Consider the following 18,180-nt stretch of genomic DNA (forward strand, 5'->3'; position numbering starts at 1 on the left):
ATTTTGTAACACGCAACTTCTCTCGCCAAACTGATTTCGGCCTTCATTCACGGAAGTTGAGCGCCCGCGCTAATTGCGTATTGTTTTATTAAATTAATGCGCGAGATATCACGCTGTCGCATTAAATTAAGACTTCGGCAATGGCTCGAGCTTGGTAATTATCGGAGAGCGTGGAGGAAGAAGCGACATAGACGATAATATATATATGACAGAGACATGCGTCAATAATTAGTGAAAATAAGTAAAAAGTTACATTATGTTACATCTTTTTCCCCAAAAAACATGTGTTTCTCGAAAAACAATATCTGTAATATATTACATCTATATATATCACTTTCTGCAAAAGTTGTAAATATTTAAAATCATTTTAATTTGTTTAAATATATGTTTTTTTTTCTCTCCGAAAGAAATAATATCAAAAAATATAATATTTTTGTTATATTTATATTTGTACGTATAGATGTTTTTTGTTCTAACAGTTTCTGCAAAAATATTCCACGGCATTCTTTAACGGAAAATCACATCATTGTATTGCAAAACCGAACTTAATATCGTTTCGCATAATATGAAACGTAAAGCGCTCTCAAATTTTTTTTCACGCATCGATGTAGAACGAGCGAAACGCGCGCAATCGAAAATGCGCAGCGTCTCCGATTACGTTCGCGTCAGAAATATACTGTTTCACCGTGGCAGACAACTCGATTCCCTTTTTACACCTTCTTTTCCGATCCCTTTTTTCTGAGTGCATCGATTTGTATAGCTGGTGTCTCTCGGAAATGTTTCGAGCGCTGCAGTTTGCGTCCACGTGTTGTCACGCCAAGTACATACACAACGTGCACGCGATGCAGAAACGCGCGGCAGCTGTAACATTGTTCGCCTCGTCGTGTACTTCGATATCGCGCCTGACAAAGGAATTAATCGAATTACATCGACATGAGAAAGAATATCGGCTTCTGAAATAAAATGCGCGTTGCGCGCGCGCGCGCAACTACGTTTTTGTATCCCGCGTTACAAAATACGCAGCCGCGCGGAAATGAATTCTGGTCTTTTCGTTCATCTGCCGCTTTTTATCGTGTATCAGACACGAATTTCCACAGGCGATTGTTTATTTCGCAGGAACAATATCGCGTGCAGTATTATTATTTAGCAGCGCGCGGTACATGCGAACGGTGAAAATACTTCAGCAAAATATCAGACCACTGGTTTCCGATATCTCTTTTTCAGTACCTTATGAAAGACATTTGACGGCTACAGTCTTCTGTTTACATCACAGTTGCAATAATCAATATGTAACAACAAATATTTATTTATTTTAAATATATGAAAATGAATTTTATAACTTTAATTTTTTTATATTCGTAGATGTATAAAAAGCTGAAAAATAAAAGAAAAAGATCTTTCGAAAGTGAAATTGGGAACAATGAACGGAAGAATAAAGAACGAAATACATAGTTTAAAGAGCAAGTTATCTTACTTGATAAGATTCTTTGGTGAGTTTTATTGTAGATTGGTCTACAACGTGTCTGTGTGCAAATTCACGCGAAGTTTCATTGTGCTCGCTCGCGAGATACACGCGCGGTGCCATAAAGGATGAAAGCTGGATCGACAGAAACGCACTTCAAGAAGAACGTAGACGTTAGATGCGTTTTCACGCTCGTCGCCAGACGATCCAGCAGATTGCTTCATTTCAGCTGACGCGTAGAGATGGATTCTAATCGAATGGGTCCTCTTTCACGTGTCAGGATACATTTGCACATGTAGTAGCGCACGCCCGAACGCATCTAAAATACGTCGGAATTGACGTCAGAAGCGTGAGAGAAGATAGTGCTAGAGAAAGAGAGAGAGAGAGAGATAATTGGATCTAAAGTACTGAATATTTTTGAAATGATTATATTTTTTATTATTTGTATAATGTTTTGATACTATTTAACTCTTTGCATACAGACACGGGTCTCTTAGATCCACTCAAAAATTTCAAACCAGTGTTTTTAATAAAAATTAATTTTTTTCATACACTTATATCTTTGAAACTACTAGAGATTTTTTCAATTTGGTTTTTTTTCAATCGACGCAGAATTGTTCTAACTTTTGATTCACAAAGACAAAATTGAAAAAATATTGATTTTTTGCAGAGATATTTGATTTTAAAATCGCTTGGGTCTCACAGATCCAGTTTGTATCAAATGACAGTCGTCATTTTTGGAAAAGTTAATTTTATATACAATATACTTTATTTTTTCTTTTTACAATTTTTATTTTATACTTTCTATCTCTTTCAATTTATATTGACAGAAACTTGTTTAGCACTTCATTCTCTTTTCTTTCACGCTTCTGATACGGAAAGCCCGAGCTGATGCATTTTGATTAGAAACTATTTTCGCGTGCGCTCCCCGAAGTGAAATAGTTCGAGACACTTGGTCTTGGCAGAGGAGAATACGTGTCGAGTATGTCCTCTGTGAGCGGAAGTCTTGATCATTGATCTGGCTTCTTCTTTTATACTTACTCAGAGTAGTGCACGGAAGCGTGCACGATGAAATTCGCCGGGGAATGTTATACCAAGCGCGGTCTCGCTGGAAATTGTGTTTCGCTGTTTGTTCCTCCGTCCGTTCGGGGGCTGACATTAATTTAACCTCGTACGAAGTGTGTCTAAAAAGTTCCGCCAACGCGAGCGCGAAACAAAGACAGATGACGTTAGCAGAACTGAATTCTTACCTCTCTGTAACATTTCACGGCGCGTCTACTTGGAGAGAAAAGAAATACAAGTGTCAAATAAAAATGTTCCCTTGCGTTGCTGATAGGACCGAATGGGTTTAGATCTCACAACCAGCATCTTGGCTCATATTCTTATTCTTTGGTTTGTTAGTGTGTAAATTATCAAACTATAAAAGAATATATGCATTGTGTTTTATATGTATGTATTTTTTTTAAACAATAAAGTCTCTCTTATTTTTTGTTACATTTTGACATCACAGTTTCTTTCGAGACTGTGTTTTGGATTAGAATATTTTTGTCGGAGTTTATATATTTTTCAATTTCACCAGATGGTAAATCTTCTGATAACATATACAAATTTTATTCGAAATATTACACTGCGTATCGGAACAGCTTATCGACACGGGATACCTGTGGAAAGTGAGAAAGTCGAAAATGAGATGACGGAGTCGAGAATTGTGGGCCTCGAGGTATACCAGACAACAATGGTCCGCCGATGAGAACTGGCAATTTCTCAGTTCGGCGAACGACCGTGGAAAATTGAGAAACTATTTTCGTTCGCGGTACGTCAACCTCATCGCGCACCAATGGCACAATGCACTTCTGTCAATACGCCCCGACCGTACCGGGTGTAACAGCGCGATGGCCTTTCTCGCCCCCTATCGGCCTGAGCATTTCACAGTGGTGATTTTTTTCTTGTATCGGATAAAATATAGCCCCGGCACTTCGTCGTCGAACGTACGGGAATTTAATGACTTTGCAGAGAGACTGAAAAGTAATTTTCCATCAAGCTGTATCGGTCCACCGGGACACGGTCGACGGATATCCGTCGCGTTTGCACTAAATAACATCGCAGAACAGCTCGCAACGTAAGTGAGTCTGGAAGTTAATTCCGGGACTTCGGACGAAGAAATATGTTCTGCCGTCGAAGCGAGACAAGCAGGTGGAAATAAATGTGTAAAAAAGCAAGTCACGCAACGTCTAATCATTCATGTTACAATTTTGCAAAATGCATTATAGCGAAGAAACGACTATGACAAACATAATAGATTTAACACATATATTTCTACGTCCTCTATACTAAAATGTGGACTAGATCGCAGTCCCCATTTAGTTTTGTAACAGACAATATACACAACATGTATGTACCTATACGCATCACGACATTTGGCAATTATCTCAGCGTGTACGAGCAGTCGATATTCGCGTGCGATAACGGCGGTTGTCCAAGCGAGTACTCGTGCGGACGATAAGCCATAAACGAGCAGCGGTATACACTAAAATGCGTCCCAAGGTGCGTTTTGACTACCGAGCAATTCTAATACATCGAAGTTATTGAACAAGATTAAAGTGGATTCTCCTGGAGAGAATGATAGATATTCTAATTTCTTAAAAGGATTTTTATTCATGTCGTTAAAGTTAGAAGCGATTACAGTGCGAAATAATATCTGTTAACTCGCACGTGATACTCAACATATCATTTCTGTTTACTTAGTAATTTTTGAATGGTTCTCGGGAACAATATGCGTTTTTTGCTCAACAATGGGAAACATCGAAAAGAAAAAAGAAAACGGGATGAAAAAGTAGAGCGAAGACAACTCTATTCCCCTTTTTAGTGCTTCTGCGTACGCCAGAGTTAGTTAGTTGGGGTGCCACAACCCGCTGGGATGGCAAACACACACATGGGAGGACGCATATTTCGCAGAAACGCTTTGGCGCTTTCGTGCGTTGCCGACGAGCATGTATACATTAACGAACGATACCATCGCCGTGTAATATTTGCTTCGGGCTTTCTCGTTTCCCTATTATCGCCGGTCGACGTTGCGGCGAGGGCTGTCGCTTTCGATCGCTTCAACAATTGTGATTTGCGCCGCCACCGTTGCCGCCGCCGATTGTTACGTGCACGTAACCGACCGATCTACTTTATCTGTTGTTTTCCTGTTCGATAGTCCGCAAACTAATTCTAGCAGAGTGGATGGGTAGTAAAGCCAGCCTTCCTCCCCCTCTTCCTCATCGATCGTCCCTCATGACGCTTAATTTTCTCCCGGTGTATTTATCCAATCTTCCCGTGCCCTGTCAACGTTCTGAGGTATTAATAACGCAAGAGCGGGGATAAATTTTCAATGACAGCCGGTGCGCGCGCGCAGGCAAATGGTTAGGGGATGCAGGTGGCGAGACGAGCACCTGCAAAAGCGAAAGGAGTGGAAGCAGAACGGTTTCGTTCTGTTGAAATTATGTCCTTCCGCTCGTGCGGAATCTCGCTACCTCGGGATCGGGAATAGCCCGGTAACAGGCGCGATTTAATTAAGATACGAACAATCCGGGACGCGAAGGAGGTCGCGCGCCGGTACGCTCGATGAAAATATCGGAAAATATAAAGATCGTGCCGACGTCGCCTCCGTCATCGTGTCTGCAGTTTTCCAACGGCGCGATTACCGGCACCGCATAATAATAACGGACATTCTCGAGATCACGACGAGAATATCCGGATCAATAATTAAGCGACGGAGCCTCCCTCCTCCCTCCATCTGTGTAAGCGCGCAAATCTGCGATCGTCATGGACGCATCACGGAAGATGCGAAATTTTCGCGAGAAAGCAAGCGATCTATCACTCTGGAATTTAAACGATAAAGTGCGTAGAAAAAAAATGACACATTTATACACACACATAAAAAATAGGCAAATAAAAATATTAACTTTATGATATCCCAAAATATTTTGTCTCTAATGCTTAGTATCTTACGGTTTGTTGTTTCAGTTGGTGCGATGTATGTGTGCATGCTGTATGCCATACTGTTTTTAAAACTATGGTCATACGTGCAAGTCAACATGTGGTGTCGCTTGAGCAGCCGAAAAAAACCCACGTCAGGTCAGGGAATAAGACGTCAGCTGTCTTGTAATAATCTCCAAAGTAAGTACAAATTACTAAATATTGTATTTCATATATGTTTTATTTTTAACGCGATATTTTAAAACACTCTACTTATATGCTTTACGTAATAAATAAACATGAATATTTAATACGCGGCGTATTACACCACGTACGTGTGATTTTATTTTCTGTTCAAAGACGCATTTGAAAACAAAAAACCAGAAAAAAGATAAAGTATACTTTAACATCTTCTCACGTTTAATTTACGAGTTATTTTACGTGTGTGTCATTCTGCTTGCTACTTTGCAAAGAACTCTCAATAGCTGTGCACAAAAGTACGTCATTTATGACGCATACAAATTACTACCTTTTTTACGTGTAGCATATGCACGTCCGTCGCATTTGTTTTTACAACTGTGCGATGCGTCTCATCGATGCCACCGAGAATCGTACTTAGCGGATTTCCACTCGCTCAGGCGGAAGCCGAGTGACGTAAATCTTCGTCGTTACGAGCGTCGACATGCATATTCGCGTTTACAGGTAATGTTCACATCCAAGTAGTGCAAACACATCCTTCGAATCGGTAATCCACTGCACTCGCGGTATTTGCCCGCTTCTGAAGGCGCGTACACATCGTCGCGGCATACCGCATGTGTATGCGATCCGTTTGTACGTATGTGCGACATGTATGTGTGCGTATACGCGCGTATGCGTTTGCATATATGTATGCGGTGAGGAGAGGAAATAATTTCCACCCAATTTAAACTGCCGATCCAAGCCCGCCTACGTTTCCGGTGTCGGACGCACCGTGGTATATCGATTATTCAGACCTGGCCAACAAAGTCAAATTATACCAGCCTTTCCCCAATAAACTCACCGCTCGGAGTATTAACCCTTTCCCGCGACACTCTACCTGTCCGTGTTATAGCGACACTAAAGCACCGCGCATGGTGCGTTTGCACTTTTAATCGTGATTGCGCAAACGATCGATTTACACGCTCGAGGTGACGGAGTTGATTGGCGCGTAAATGTCGGAATAGATTCCGATTGCGTTTAGGCCTATGCGCGGCAGTCTATGATTTATGTGACGTCACGTGACTCTCTCATCTACGGAGATATCCTACCAGAAAAATAATTTTACATAAAAATAAAATAGTCGAAAAATGTTACTCAAAAATTTGTTTTAGTTTTTTTCATATTTTTAAGGTAAAAGTGTGTTTATTATTATTTTTTTCTCTTTCGTAATTCTATAAACGCGAAAAACTAAAATTAATTCTGTACGGGGATTGTGTGCGCATTGATTGCAAAAATATGAACGTTATCGACAAGATGTTCACGCTTCATTGAAGCGAGAATTTTCACGCTGGACGTGCAATTTCCAACTTTCCTCTAAATTTTGGCGTTCGCCAGCATCCAGGGTCGGGTCTCTCCGCGTTTCGCACCGAAAATTAAGATAGATATTCTCCGATATATGGATATTCGCGTTCGACGTTTTCGTTCGCAGCTAATTAGTCCGTTATTCGCTCGACCGAGCCGCGTCATCTTTTCGCCGGAGAATGTTCTAATTGCAACGCAAAAAAAGTGACGTAGTCTGATATAATTATCGGGTAGCTTCGCGCGCTTGCGCTACGTCTCGACGCTCGGTGCGCGTCTCATCGCGACCGCATTGTGACAGCGACCGGCCAATCGATCGATAGACAAATGCAATCGACAAAAGCCCGCCTCGGGACTCCGTTATTACGACCACGAACTTGTGTAATCTAGCGCGCACATGGACGCCGTGTAATTTTCGTTCTCCTCTACCCGGTCCGCATTTCTCTGGCACGTCGTATTATTACGTCCCGTAATGACGACGTAGAACCAGCCGCGGCGCCTGTAACCGCGTATACGCATCGCGAAGGTGGAGCAGCTCTCGCGTTTTTGTTCGCGTCACGGCTCGATCGATTATAGGAGAAATGAGGCTTCTTCTCGACAGCCTCGCTTATCTCAGAAAAAAAACCAAAACTGCTTTATTGCTAAATTTATGCGAAAGTTCGTACTTTACGCCGCGCACAACGCACACAGAAATTTTCTTTAGAAAATACAAATGTGTGTGTGTGTGTGTACATATAGTTCTTTTATACAATGCAACTTTTAATGAGAGGAAAAAATGAGATGAGTTAAACGGGCACCGAAAATGATAATTAGATGTAAGAATGTAACTACTGATTAGGGGATAGTAGAAGTAGCTGAAATAAATAGAATAGTATCAGCGAACAAGTGCTTAATTTAAGGCAAAAGTAGACGTCGATGTTGTATCGCGACAAGGATGCGAGATAATTTACGAGTCTGCAGGATTGCGTGGTCGAAGATCGCAGGCAATCGTATCGATTGGAGGAAGGTTCTCTTCCTCGGTAGCACCTCGGCGCTTAATTTGTGAGACTTCCCGTTCGAGCGCCGTCCTCGTAAGAATGCTTGCTTCTTTCATCCCCCTCGCGTTACCTCTGTCTCGATATCGATCTTTTTTTTCTCCGTTGTTCGTCTACCGTTTGCCAGATATATGAACGAGGGGGTGGCCTTTAAGTGTGAGACATCCCTTGGCACAAAGACGAAATTACGTCGGCCCTCGAGACACGCCTATCCCCTCGGGCCGAGATTGAAAAAAATAGAAATTACACCCGTCGCAAACGGAAGCTCACCGTTCGATCCACAGCGTTCCCACGAGGCTTCATCCCTTTCTCTTCTCGCCGATAGCTACGATTCTCGACCTTCCAGCATTGTACGACCTTCCACGAAAACGTGACGAGAGCCACTAAAGAGGTCCTGTGAACGCACGAAGGGCCCATCTTACGCAATCGAGGAACGCGGTTGACCCTCACGTACAAGGTTGACGTCATGAATTTCCGTATATTCTCTTCTTTACGATGCAGTATCTTTTATTTACCGCTGTCGGATTGTTGAAGCAACTATACGTCAAATCAAAACAAGAGAAAAAAAAGTCAATGAGAACTCAGCGCAGATGTAGATAGATACGCAATATATATATATAAATCAAGATCAAAATTATTTTAATTAATGTATTATCTGCAAATATTTTGATCTACACCCACGCTAAATTCTTATTGACTTTTTTCTCTCAGGTTTTGAATTGAAATCTCAAGAACTCAATTTTCTATTTGTCAAATACTTGTATAAATGGTTCGTTACACTTACATGTGTACAAGATATTCCTAACACGATTTGATTATCGACATTGCTGAAGACACTTGATTGCTCACTTGACGATTCTGGTTTGTACGCGTACACATTGTGTAATTATAGTTGTGTATAGTGCATCACCATTATCGCGATATGGCATTCTAATACAACGACATTGCTTTATGATGCAGCTGAGACATCTCTCAGCATTGAGATAAGGAATGTCATGTTCTGTCAAGGATATGTCAACGAACGGCAAGACAAGCTTGCCGCCTGCCACAGACAAAGAAACATTTTCTCGAGACTGATGCTTTGCTGTTGTTACAATCACTGACCCAAAAACAACTCTTGTGAAGAATGAAAGAATAGTCACATTAACAATAACTAGAATTTGTTATTTTTAAGAAAAATTCGACTGAGGTATCTATATAAAAAAATTCATGTGTTCCGCGAAGTGCGCGTTTTGGAGCCGAATGTATCGCATCTATTGTTGCTTCTTTTCCGCGTTGCCGATTAGTTGGTTGGTTGATCGAGTCGAATCGAATCGATAAGATTGAGAGAGTAAATAATGAAAAGCGATTTTGAGACAGTTTGTCGTATATGTAGAGAAAATTAAAAACGTAACTAAAGTCACGTGACAGGAAAGAGTAGAAAAACAACACGTGAAAATAACGTGACTGTAATTTATATTATATATAACATTAAATAATACATATTATACATTATAATTTATTATATATTTATAATATTATACTTCATATTGTATTATATGTATTATATACATACTACAGTAATGTCACTGACCTCGGGCGCGCGGCCTTGGCGGGGCACTGACCTCGGCCGCGCAGCCTTGGTGGGGGGCGGTCAGTGACCTCGGCCGCGCGGCCTTGGCGGGGTCAGTGACCTCGGCCGCGCGGCCTTGACGGGGCACTGACCTCGGCCGCGCGTGCACGGTGGGATCACTGACCTCGGTCGCGCGACCGTGGCAGAATCACTGACTTTGGTTATATACTAGAATATTATATATAATATGTATAATATTCTTTTTTTTATTCTTTTCCCTGTCGCGTGACTTTAGTTACGTGTTATTTTTCCATTTTTTCCTTTTTTTTTACTTTTTGAGTTTGATTTTTATACGTTATTTCTGACATCTCTCATATGTACATCATGTGTATTATATTATTTGTAAGACGTATATATTAGCTGTCATTGCGGTGACAGATTAAGTCTACTGACACTACACGTTAAAATAAAAGCAATAATAACGTGTGCATAGCGCGCGCCTGTGTTGTGCTAGTATTATGAAAAAATTCAACTTCATATTTTTACACGAATAATAAAAGTATACACAAGTGGCATTAAATTATTATCATACAGTACTGCAGACCACATAATATTAATTGCGATATACACGTTGTAATTTTGCGTGTCAGTGAAATGTGTAATACACATTCGAGCATGTTGTATGGTCAATCAACCGGAAAAACTTCGAATAAATACAAGCAAATCGAGTTGCAGAGAATGGTTTTTAATTAATAACTCGACGGCAAAGAGTTTACCAATGCACGGTGTGGTCAAAGATTACAAGATTGGTCAAACGAATTTACGTGAAATATTAACGAATCATTCAACTGTTTTCGTGTTTTTTGTTGCCCTATCTCGCGGTTTTGCTGCAACTTCGTGTCTTTAATCGTTCACCGAAATCGCGTCGTAATTTCGTTATTTCTTACGAGAAAGTGCATGAATTTCATTACGCTCTCAATTTACGATACTCTTTTTTTGTTTGCCTGCAAGATACTTTGCTTACAAAACTCACATTGTGATATCGCTAACTTGTTACAATATGTGTTTTTATAGTTAATTACCATTTTCTTTTATTATTTAGTATTTACATTATGTTCGATGTATTTAGTTTTTCACTAAAACAAAGAACTGAGATTCGCGTCGCGGTATCTCAAACGACGATGCTTAGAATAGAAGACTTGTCGGTTTCGCGTGACAACGGTTCCCGAAATGAGAAAAAGAAGTAACGTTTATTTCGCTGTTCGGTGAAAAGAGAGAGGGAGGAGGGGAGAGAGAGAGAGAAAGAGGGGCGCGACGCGATGTTAAAGGGCAGGTGGAATTTAATTTGGTCGAATTCCTCTACATTTATTACGAAGGTCGTGGAGCAACGGGGGCTGTTCCGCCGATGTGGACGTCGATCGGCGTCGCGAAAGCATAACCCCGCGAGCAGTGCAAGCCCGGCGCGTCGCGACGCTACCCGGCGGGCGGCACGCTGTCGAGTTTCGAGCGCGGCGCGGCAGCCGGCGCGCAACCCGAGCTTATTTGAATTCCAGATTGGATTATTCATCGGATTTGGATAATTGAGGGGATTCTATCAGTTACTGGTCCGCGTCGGGGTGGGATTAGACGCGCAGATGGGAATCTGTGCGCCTAGCGCGGCTCCCGAGGAATTCCGAGGTTTCCAGCCAAGCGAATCGCGCGAGCATTCGGTTTCGTTGCTTAAGGACAGCTTGAGAGACTCGACTGGAGCGATCACACAAAGGAAGATAGAATTATGAAACTCCTGGAAATTCTCGAGTCTCGATTCATTATGTATAATCTCATAGACTGCGATCTGGTTGAATGTGATTAATGAAATATATGATCGCACCGACAATAACAAGATTCTCATTATCTTTTGTTACAGCTTCCAACGTGAAACACAGTACGGATGACACCAGCGATTTGGAACACGAAGTAAACGGTCAAGGAAACGCATTGGTGCAATATCCCGATAATCTGAACTTTATCGATCTTTATTATTATATATTAGCGCCTACTTTGTGTTACGAATTGAACTTTCCCCGAACACAGCGGATTCGAAAGAGGTAAATTAAAAATTCTTGCAAGTAATTTGCTTATTCGCCGTATATTTGATTAATTCAGAAATGAAAAAGAATATTTCAAAATCGTAAATTTGTCGAAACTCTCTCTCAGCGACAGATTTTTTTCTCCGATTTGATTTCTTCTTGCGAAAAACGACATCTCTGGTCTTTGTTTCTGTTTACATGTGTTTTCAGAATCCCACCTGGTTCGCTTCGAATGGGAAGCGAGTCAAGTGGAAACTTGATATTGTCTGAGTTAGGTCACGCGAGCGCATACATTGCGTGAGGCGTATAAATCCGTGTTTGCTCTCAGATTTCTCGTATAGATTTCGCCACGACAAACCCCCGCGATACTCTCTTTCTCTTTCTTATTTTATTTTCTTTTCGCAAAGAATGTCAACAGAAGTCGACGGTCTTCGAAATTCGGGAATTTCAAAGTGAACAAATTTTTTTTATTCCGAGAGAAAAATATTAAAGAAGAGAATTCTTTGTTCGATTTTATCGAGAACATGAGTTACGAGCGTCAAAATTGAACAGTTTTACATTGTAACTTAAAATTCTTATTTCCATATTTCTTATTTGACAAATATGAGTTAAATGTGTTATATTTTTACATATTTATGAATAACCCTTCATGGACAGACTGGGTCTCCTAGACCTACCTAAAAATTTCAAACCGATGTCTCTAGTACAAATTAGTTTTTTTTAAAAAACGTTTACATTTTCGAAAATACTAGAGATTTTTCTTAATTTTTCTTTTTTGATCGATGTCCAAACTTTGGATTAAAATAAATTGAAAAAATATTGATTTTTCGCGCAGATATTCGATTTTCAAGTCGTGTGGGTTTCACAGACTCAGTCTCTCCAACTAGTTGGCGTTTTTGGAGTCTGTCCACAAAGAAATAATTTAATTGAATATGTACGCATAAAGAACGATCTAATTTAACTATTGCGTACGTAACTAAATTGTATTTATAACAAATCCAACTAAATTCGATCATTATATGAAGCTTATCATATTTTTCCCTGGAAGCTCGTTCTTTTGACTATATCGTCGCGCTTACCAGTTTTCATAGCGCACTTTTTCCTTTTGCGCCTTCCATGTAGCCGCTTTCGTCGAAAAGTACATCCTGCCTTTACTTGTCGCCGGCAGTTTATCGGAAACGAAACTCACGCGGACAACGTACCGTCGAATAGGAACGTCGTTTCACGCGACAGTACTCAAAAGTCGTATTTTCGATTTTTCGTGAATCGGTTTACGGTTGAGAAAACGAATGCTAGGACATTAACGAGATCAAGAAAGTTGATCGGAAATCGGTTTTGCACACAGTCGTCGATACAATCTAGAAACAAATAGATGTATAGACACTAGTGTCGCATAACGATCAATGTAATGGAATCACACGAATCAAGACATTCGATAAATCCGATATCTATTGTAACGTGTAGTAAAAAATTTACACGTATATACACACATCGGAAATAATATTTTATGACAGAGAGAGTCATATGTAGAAAATACTTAAAAATACTTGTTTTACTAAATGTAGTCTTTTTTGCACAATCGAATATTATCTTATTTACAGATTTCTGATAAAACGAATTCTGGAAGTCGTAGTAGGATGTCAAGTGGTGTTGTCACTTTTCCAGCAATGGATGATACCTTCTGTAAAGAATTCATTAATTCCTTTCAGTGTGAGTATTTGTTATATATTTTATTATTTTGTACGTCGAAAAAATGTTTAGTTTTAATCTCTCTGTGGAAAAATTTAACATAGTGCGGTTTAAATTCATAAAACTTAAATTAAACTTTATAAAAAAGTATGTACACATTTGACGTCTTTCCGATAAATCAGTTTTCATAAACTCTCGACGCGCACTTTTCCATGCAACTTTTATTCCGAAACAACGTAAATAATAATTTATTAAATGAAATATCGAGTTTATAATTATTTATGGAACTAGGCACAAATAAATCAGGGTAACCGCAAGAGCGAAACAACCGATAAGATAGAAGTCGCGGGAGACGAGCAGAAGTGTAATTTGGTTTCGGCAAATAGGTACGATCAATCTTTCGTGTAATTCTCTTGCTCGGAAATTCGGTAGACACATAAATATACGGCAAATTTTGCATCATACTGAACAAGCTATTCTCGAGCTTCCAAATTTTCCCCTGCGACAGAATACACAGGAAAGAGGCAGTTGTCGCGCGTGCACAGTTGCAGTAATATTGTTGCGAGTTACACCTATATCAGGCAATATACTCGTCCGTGCATAATATCGCGAGTACGATGTAAATTGCATTTCTTAAAATGCTGAACAGATGCGAAAAGGAAGGAAACTAAGAGTTTCAGCGACACGTACAAGGTATATTTTTTATCGCTTACGTTTTCGCTTGGAAGTCTTGCCGGTATATTCACGATGTTAATAACTTTGTCGCGAGAATTCGCAGTGTCTCCGTCGCGGCAACAAAACATTTACAGCGGAAACGATATATATCCAATTTATTTTCGCGGCGCGATACCGGTTGGCGGGGGCGGTCTTGATAAAAATAAACGAAAGTGAGGTGAAACGAGAAGAACGCGTCAGCGGCACGTCGTTTTTCCCGTTCGCGTCGCAATAATGCTCGAGGCACACCATCAGTTTTTATCTCGCGCGGAGTTAAATCCTCCGCCTTGATTTGCCAGTTATATTTGATATCGCGCGAGTATATGACGTTATTTTCGCTGCAGATATACCGCCTGTCCAACCGGACGATCCTTCGTCCGTGAGATAAAGGTTAAATACACTTGCGGAATCTGAAATCGTTAATAGTCATTTATTTGTCATAAACGCGAGTTTTCTTGCTTTTCAACGACATTTCCTTATATTACTTGTAGGGTGAAAATGTCTCTACGTAGAGAGACGTAAAACAATTGGTTTGTAATGTCATTATTTCGTCAATACAAATCAGCACTTATCAAAAAATCATCGATGCACTTTTCAGTATACTTGCTCGTGTTTTCTAATAAATTATGAAGTATGTATATTACGAGGTAAATACATAGGATTAACTAAGATAAAGGATATTATATTGGTCAGGAAAAGATCTACCTCTCTCATTTTTTCTGACAATTTTTCTGATATTTTTCCATGAAAAATATAATAAAAACAGACGTGTGTAGTGAAAAGATGCGGCAAATTAATTAAAAAAATCCGTACACACGCACGGAACGGTTAATTAGCCAATTATCAATCGTCGTCAATGAGGTGTAATAACGAACGCTTAATTAAGTAAGCTGCATTGGTGGATGAAATAGAAGGCGCGGGAGGAGGGTTGGTAGTTTAAAGCGCTAATTAGAGAAGTACGAAGAGCGCGTAATTTGATATTTATACATACTTCATAGCCTTGCACGCGTGTTCGTTTGTCGTTCTGACCGGTGCAGCAGCAAACTGCATGTATGCACGCGTCGCGTCGCGCGACGGATAGAAATTTTCCATTGCGTGGCCGTGAGAGAGCCATGGATTTAAATGAGACCTTTTACGCGGCCGGGTTCGACCGCAGCTGATCCGCGGCGGGCGTCCGCGGTTCACCAGCTACGCCCATATTTCGTACGTAATGCTATCGAAAATCCGGATTCCGCTATCGATCCGCTAGAGCTACTGATAATTCAGCCATTCGTACTTTAATGCCACGAGCGCAATAGATTTTTGTTAAATTCGTTGAAAAATATTCTTCTCCTTTTATAAATGCGACCTGATGAAACGGGATTGATGAAATGTTTGTCGTGCTCCTTGTATCAAAAGTTGATTCATTTGATTTGTAGAAAGTGGGAACGCAAATGGAAATATAATTAATTTTCGATTAAATTCGATCAATCCACGACGCTTTCTGATTTGCAATCATTTGTGCAAATACGGGCAAACAGATTGGTACGGCAGGCATCGTAAACATATCATTTAAAACGCATTCAGATCAGATATTCCAATTTTCGCTTCCATCCGTGATTAAAAATTAATTGCTCTTTACAAGGGAAATATTCACCATATAATTGAAATAGCTTTAATAAAACAGATCGGCTGATACTAATATGTTAACATTAATGTCCTTGACACTAAGTTTGTTGAATAAACAACAACGTAAAACACATCAAAGCAACAACATATAAACAACACACAATATTCATCATTTTGTATCACATACTCGTATTATTATCACAGAGCAGTCTTTTTGAAAGTCCGTAGTTTACGCGTTATCCACAGTCGAGCGCATTGTTGCGCGACTTTGCTCTATAGCTGCTCCTTTCGCGTATAACATCGCCCGGTCGAACTTTCGTATTCTCTTCAATTAGTCATCCGTTTTCTCTCTGGTGAAGTTAGCTTTCCGTCGCTTCGTTCGGGACAGGATCCCGCGCAGGATTATTAAGCGTTTCCATCGTCTCGAATCGAGATCGACACGAGCCACTCAGCGGGGAAACCCGGGAACTCGGCCGCGTGATTTCGCGCCGCGGACAAATTGCTTCTGCAAATCGTTCCGACGGTCCTTCCCACCTCCGTCTCTTCCTTCCCTCTCTCCGAACCATCTTCCATTCATTCCCCAAAGAGACTCGAAGGAGGAAACGCTTCGATGGGGACGCAGCGGGAAATACCGTGGTGACGACAGCGTTCCCTCGCCTTGCTGTGATAGAAGCGCACGAAATCGCGATATCGACCGAACGCAAAGTAATTGCCAGTGCTGCTGGGAAGTTAATGTCGGAGAAGGGGCTGGTGTAAACCATCTCCTTCGTCCGTTTTCAAACGCTCCCGGCTTCGAGATCGCTTTTTGCGCGTTATTCTTTCTTCGCTCGGTGAGAAATTGGATCTGATAATTGCAAGTTGCGATTACGACAGTTCTCGATCGAGCGTCCAGCTGGCACGAAAGGAAGACGTACTTGCTAGATTTAGCTCGGCGTGGTCTGTCACTGTCGCCGACGTCACGGTAGCGAGAAAGAAAGGAGTTCGGAAAGCGAGAAGGAGACTGCGCGAGATTAAGAAATTCACGAGGATATTGCTTCTGCCAGGTCACGAGCCGCGGGGAGAAAATTGATAACTGCGGATGATGCTTGTCGAAGGGTAATCGCTTTTTACCTACCGGCGATGCTTCAGGCTGAGCCTCGTTATTCTTACAGACCGGAATGAATGGATAAGAAGATCGGCGCACGGGCAGCGCGCGACCGGAAATCCCAGCGATTTCCTCTGACAAGCAGCCGATTAACCCTTCCAGCGTTGAGAAATTCTTCACATTGCGTCGTCTGCTTCGGAAAAAGTGCCGCGTCGATCCCGTGTGAAAATCATTCGCGTGCGACACGTGTGGATAATTTCGCTCGCTTTATTAATTATTCGCTAAATATAATTACTCTTAATTTAATCTTAGTTATCGTTTTGTTTATATTAGATTTTATTTGCTTCTTTTTTCTTTTTTCTATTAACAATTACATTTTTGTTTTCGTTACACTGTAACAACGCAGTTCATAAAAAAAGATCATAAACGATTTCTTCGTGACAAAAATGCAAAGATAACAACTTGCTTTTCCATAGCTTTTACGGAATTGTGAGGCGTTTTACCTCGGAGAGATCGATTGAGCGATCGAGAAATGGTGAAGAGGGTGCATGAAACGTTGGCTTATCGCCTCATGGCACACTGCAGCTTAAAGGGATGAGCGTTTAAAGGATTTTCGGCGGTACGTCGAAGGTGGTTACTCGAGAAGCATGCGGTTTTATGACGGCTATCAACGAAACATATGGAATATCTTTCTGGAAAAGAGAGAGAGAGAGATTTTCTATATATATATATATATATATTACAATATATCTCTGGATACGGAGAAAACTTGATTTATGTTCCTAATTTAGTATATATATACAAAATTACAAATATTATATACTTTCTTATAAAAATTAAAACACACTGAAACATATCAATTTTTATAGAAAAGGCAACTTTTACATCTAAGAAATAATTATATATAAATATTTCAACAAAGGAAAAAGAGAAAGCGGATCGTATTAAAAAATTTTATTCGTTCGCAAGTTTTTCTTTTCTCTCCGTTTTCTTTCGCATATCGGATCTTACCAAGGTGCGACCGGTTAAGAAGCGAAATGGGAGAAGCTGTCTGGGGTATGCGCGCCGCTCGCCTATTGCTCCTTTTTCCTCCTGTCGGCAAGATTCCAGACACTTGACCAACGTTGTCGAGGCAGAATACCAGAACCCGGTACCTCGCACCTTCTTATATCGAAGTCGCCGATATGCGTTCGTTGGCTGGACGGAAGTTCCGGCGCCGAGTTATGACGCTGCAAAAATTCTTTCGCTGTGATAAGCAAGCAAAAGAAAACGCTGTCAAGGCGGCAGCTAATAAGTAAAACGGTGAGACAGCACGTGACTCGAGCATCGCCGGGAATCGGACTTTCGCGAAAGAGACGCGCGCACCTTTTGTCGGTGATTCTTTATTCAGATATAAAAGGACGTATATGCATAAGCATATTTCAGTTTTCAAATTTTGTGCTGACATTTTATGTGAAATTCTCTTGTAGTTT

The 18,180-nt window shown here is 40.6% G+C and overlaps 1 protein-coding gene across 1 annotated transcript in view; it reads left to right on the top strand.

The window, feature by feature from the left end:
- Positions 1-18,180, top strand: part of LOC109852637 (diacylglycerol O-acyltransferase 1) — an 84,878-nt gene that overhangs the window by 51,562 nt on the left and 15,136 nt on the right. The window contains exons 6-8 of the mRNA XM_020423977.1: positions 5,471-5,623; positions 11,451-11,631; positions 13,215-13,323. Coding sequence (XP_020279566.1) covers positions 5,471-5,623; positions 11,451-11,631; positions 13,215-13,323 — 443 coding nt within the window. The remainder of the gene's footprint in view (positions 1-5,470; positions 5,624-11,450; positions 11,632-13,214; positions 13,324-18,180) is intronic.

Source organism: Pseudomyrmex gracilis, unplaced genomic scaffold (assembly GCF_002006095.1).
Source record: "Pseudomyrmex gracilis isolate BER0280 unplaced genomic scaffold, ASM200609v1 scaffold_1, whole genome shotgun sequence".
NCBI classification, from domain to species: domain Eukaryota; kingdom Metazoa; phylum Arthropoda; class Insecta; order Hymenoptera; family Formicidae; genus Pseudomyrmex; species Pseudomyrmex gracilis.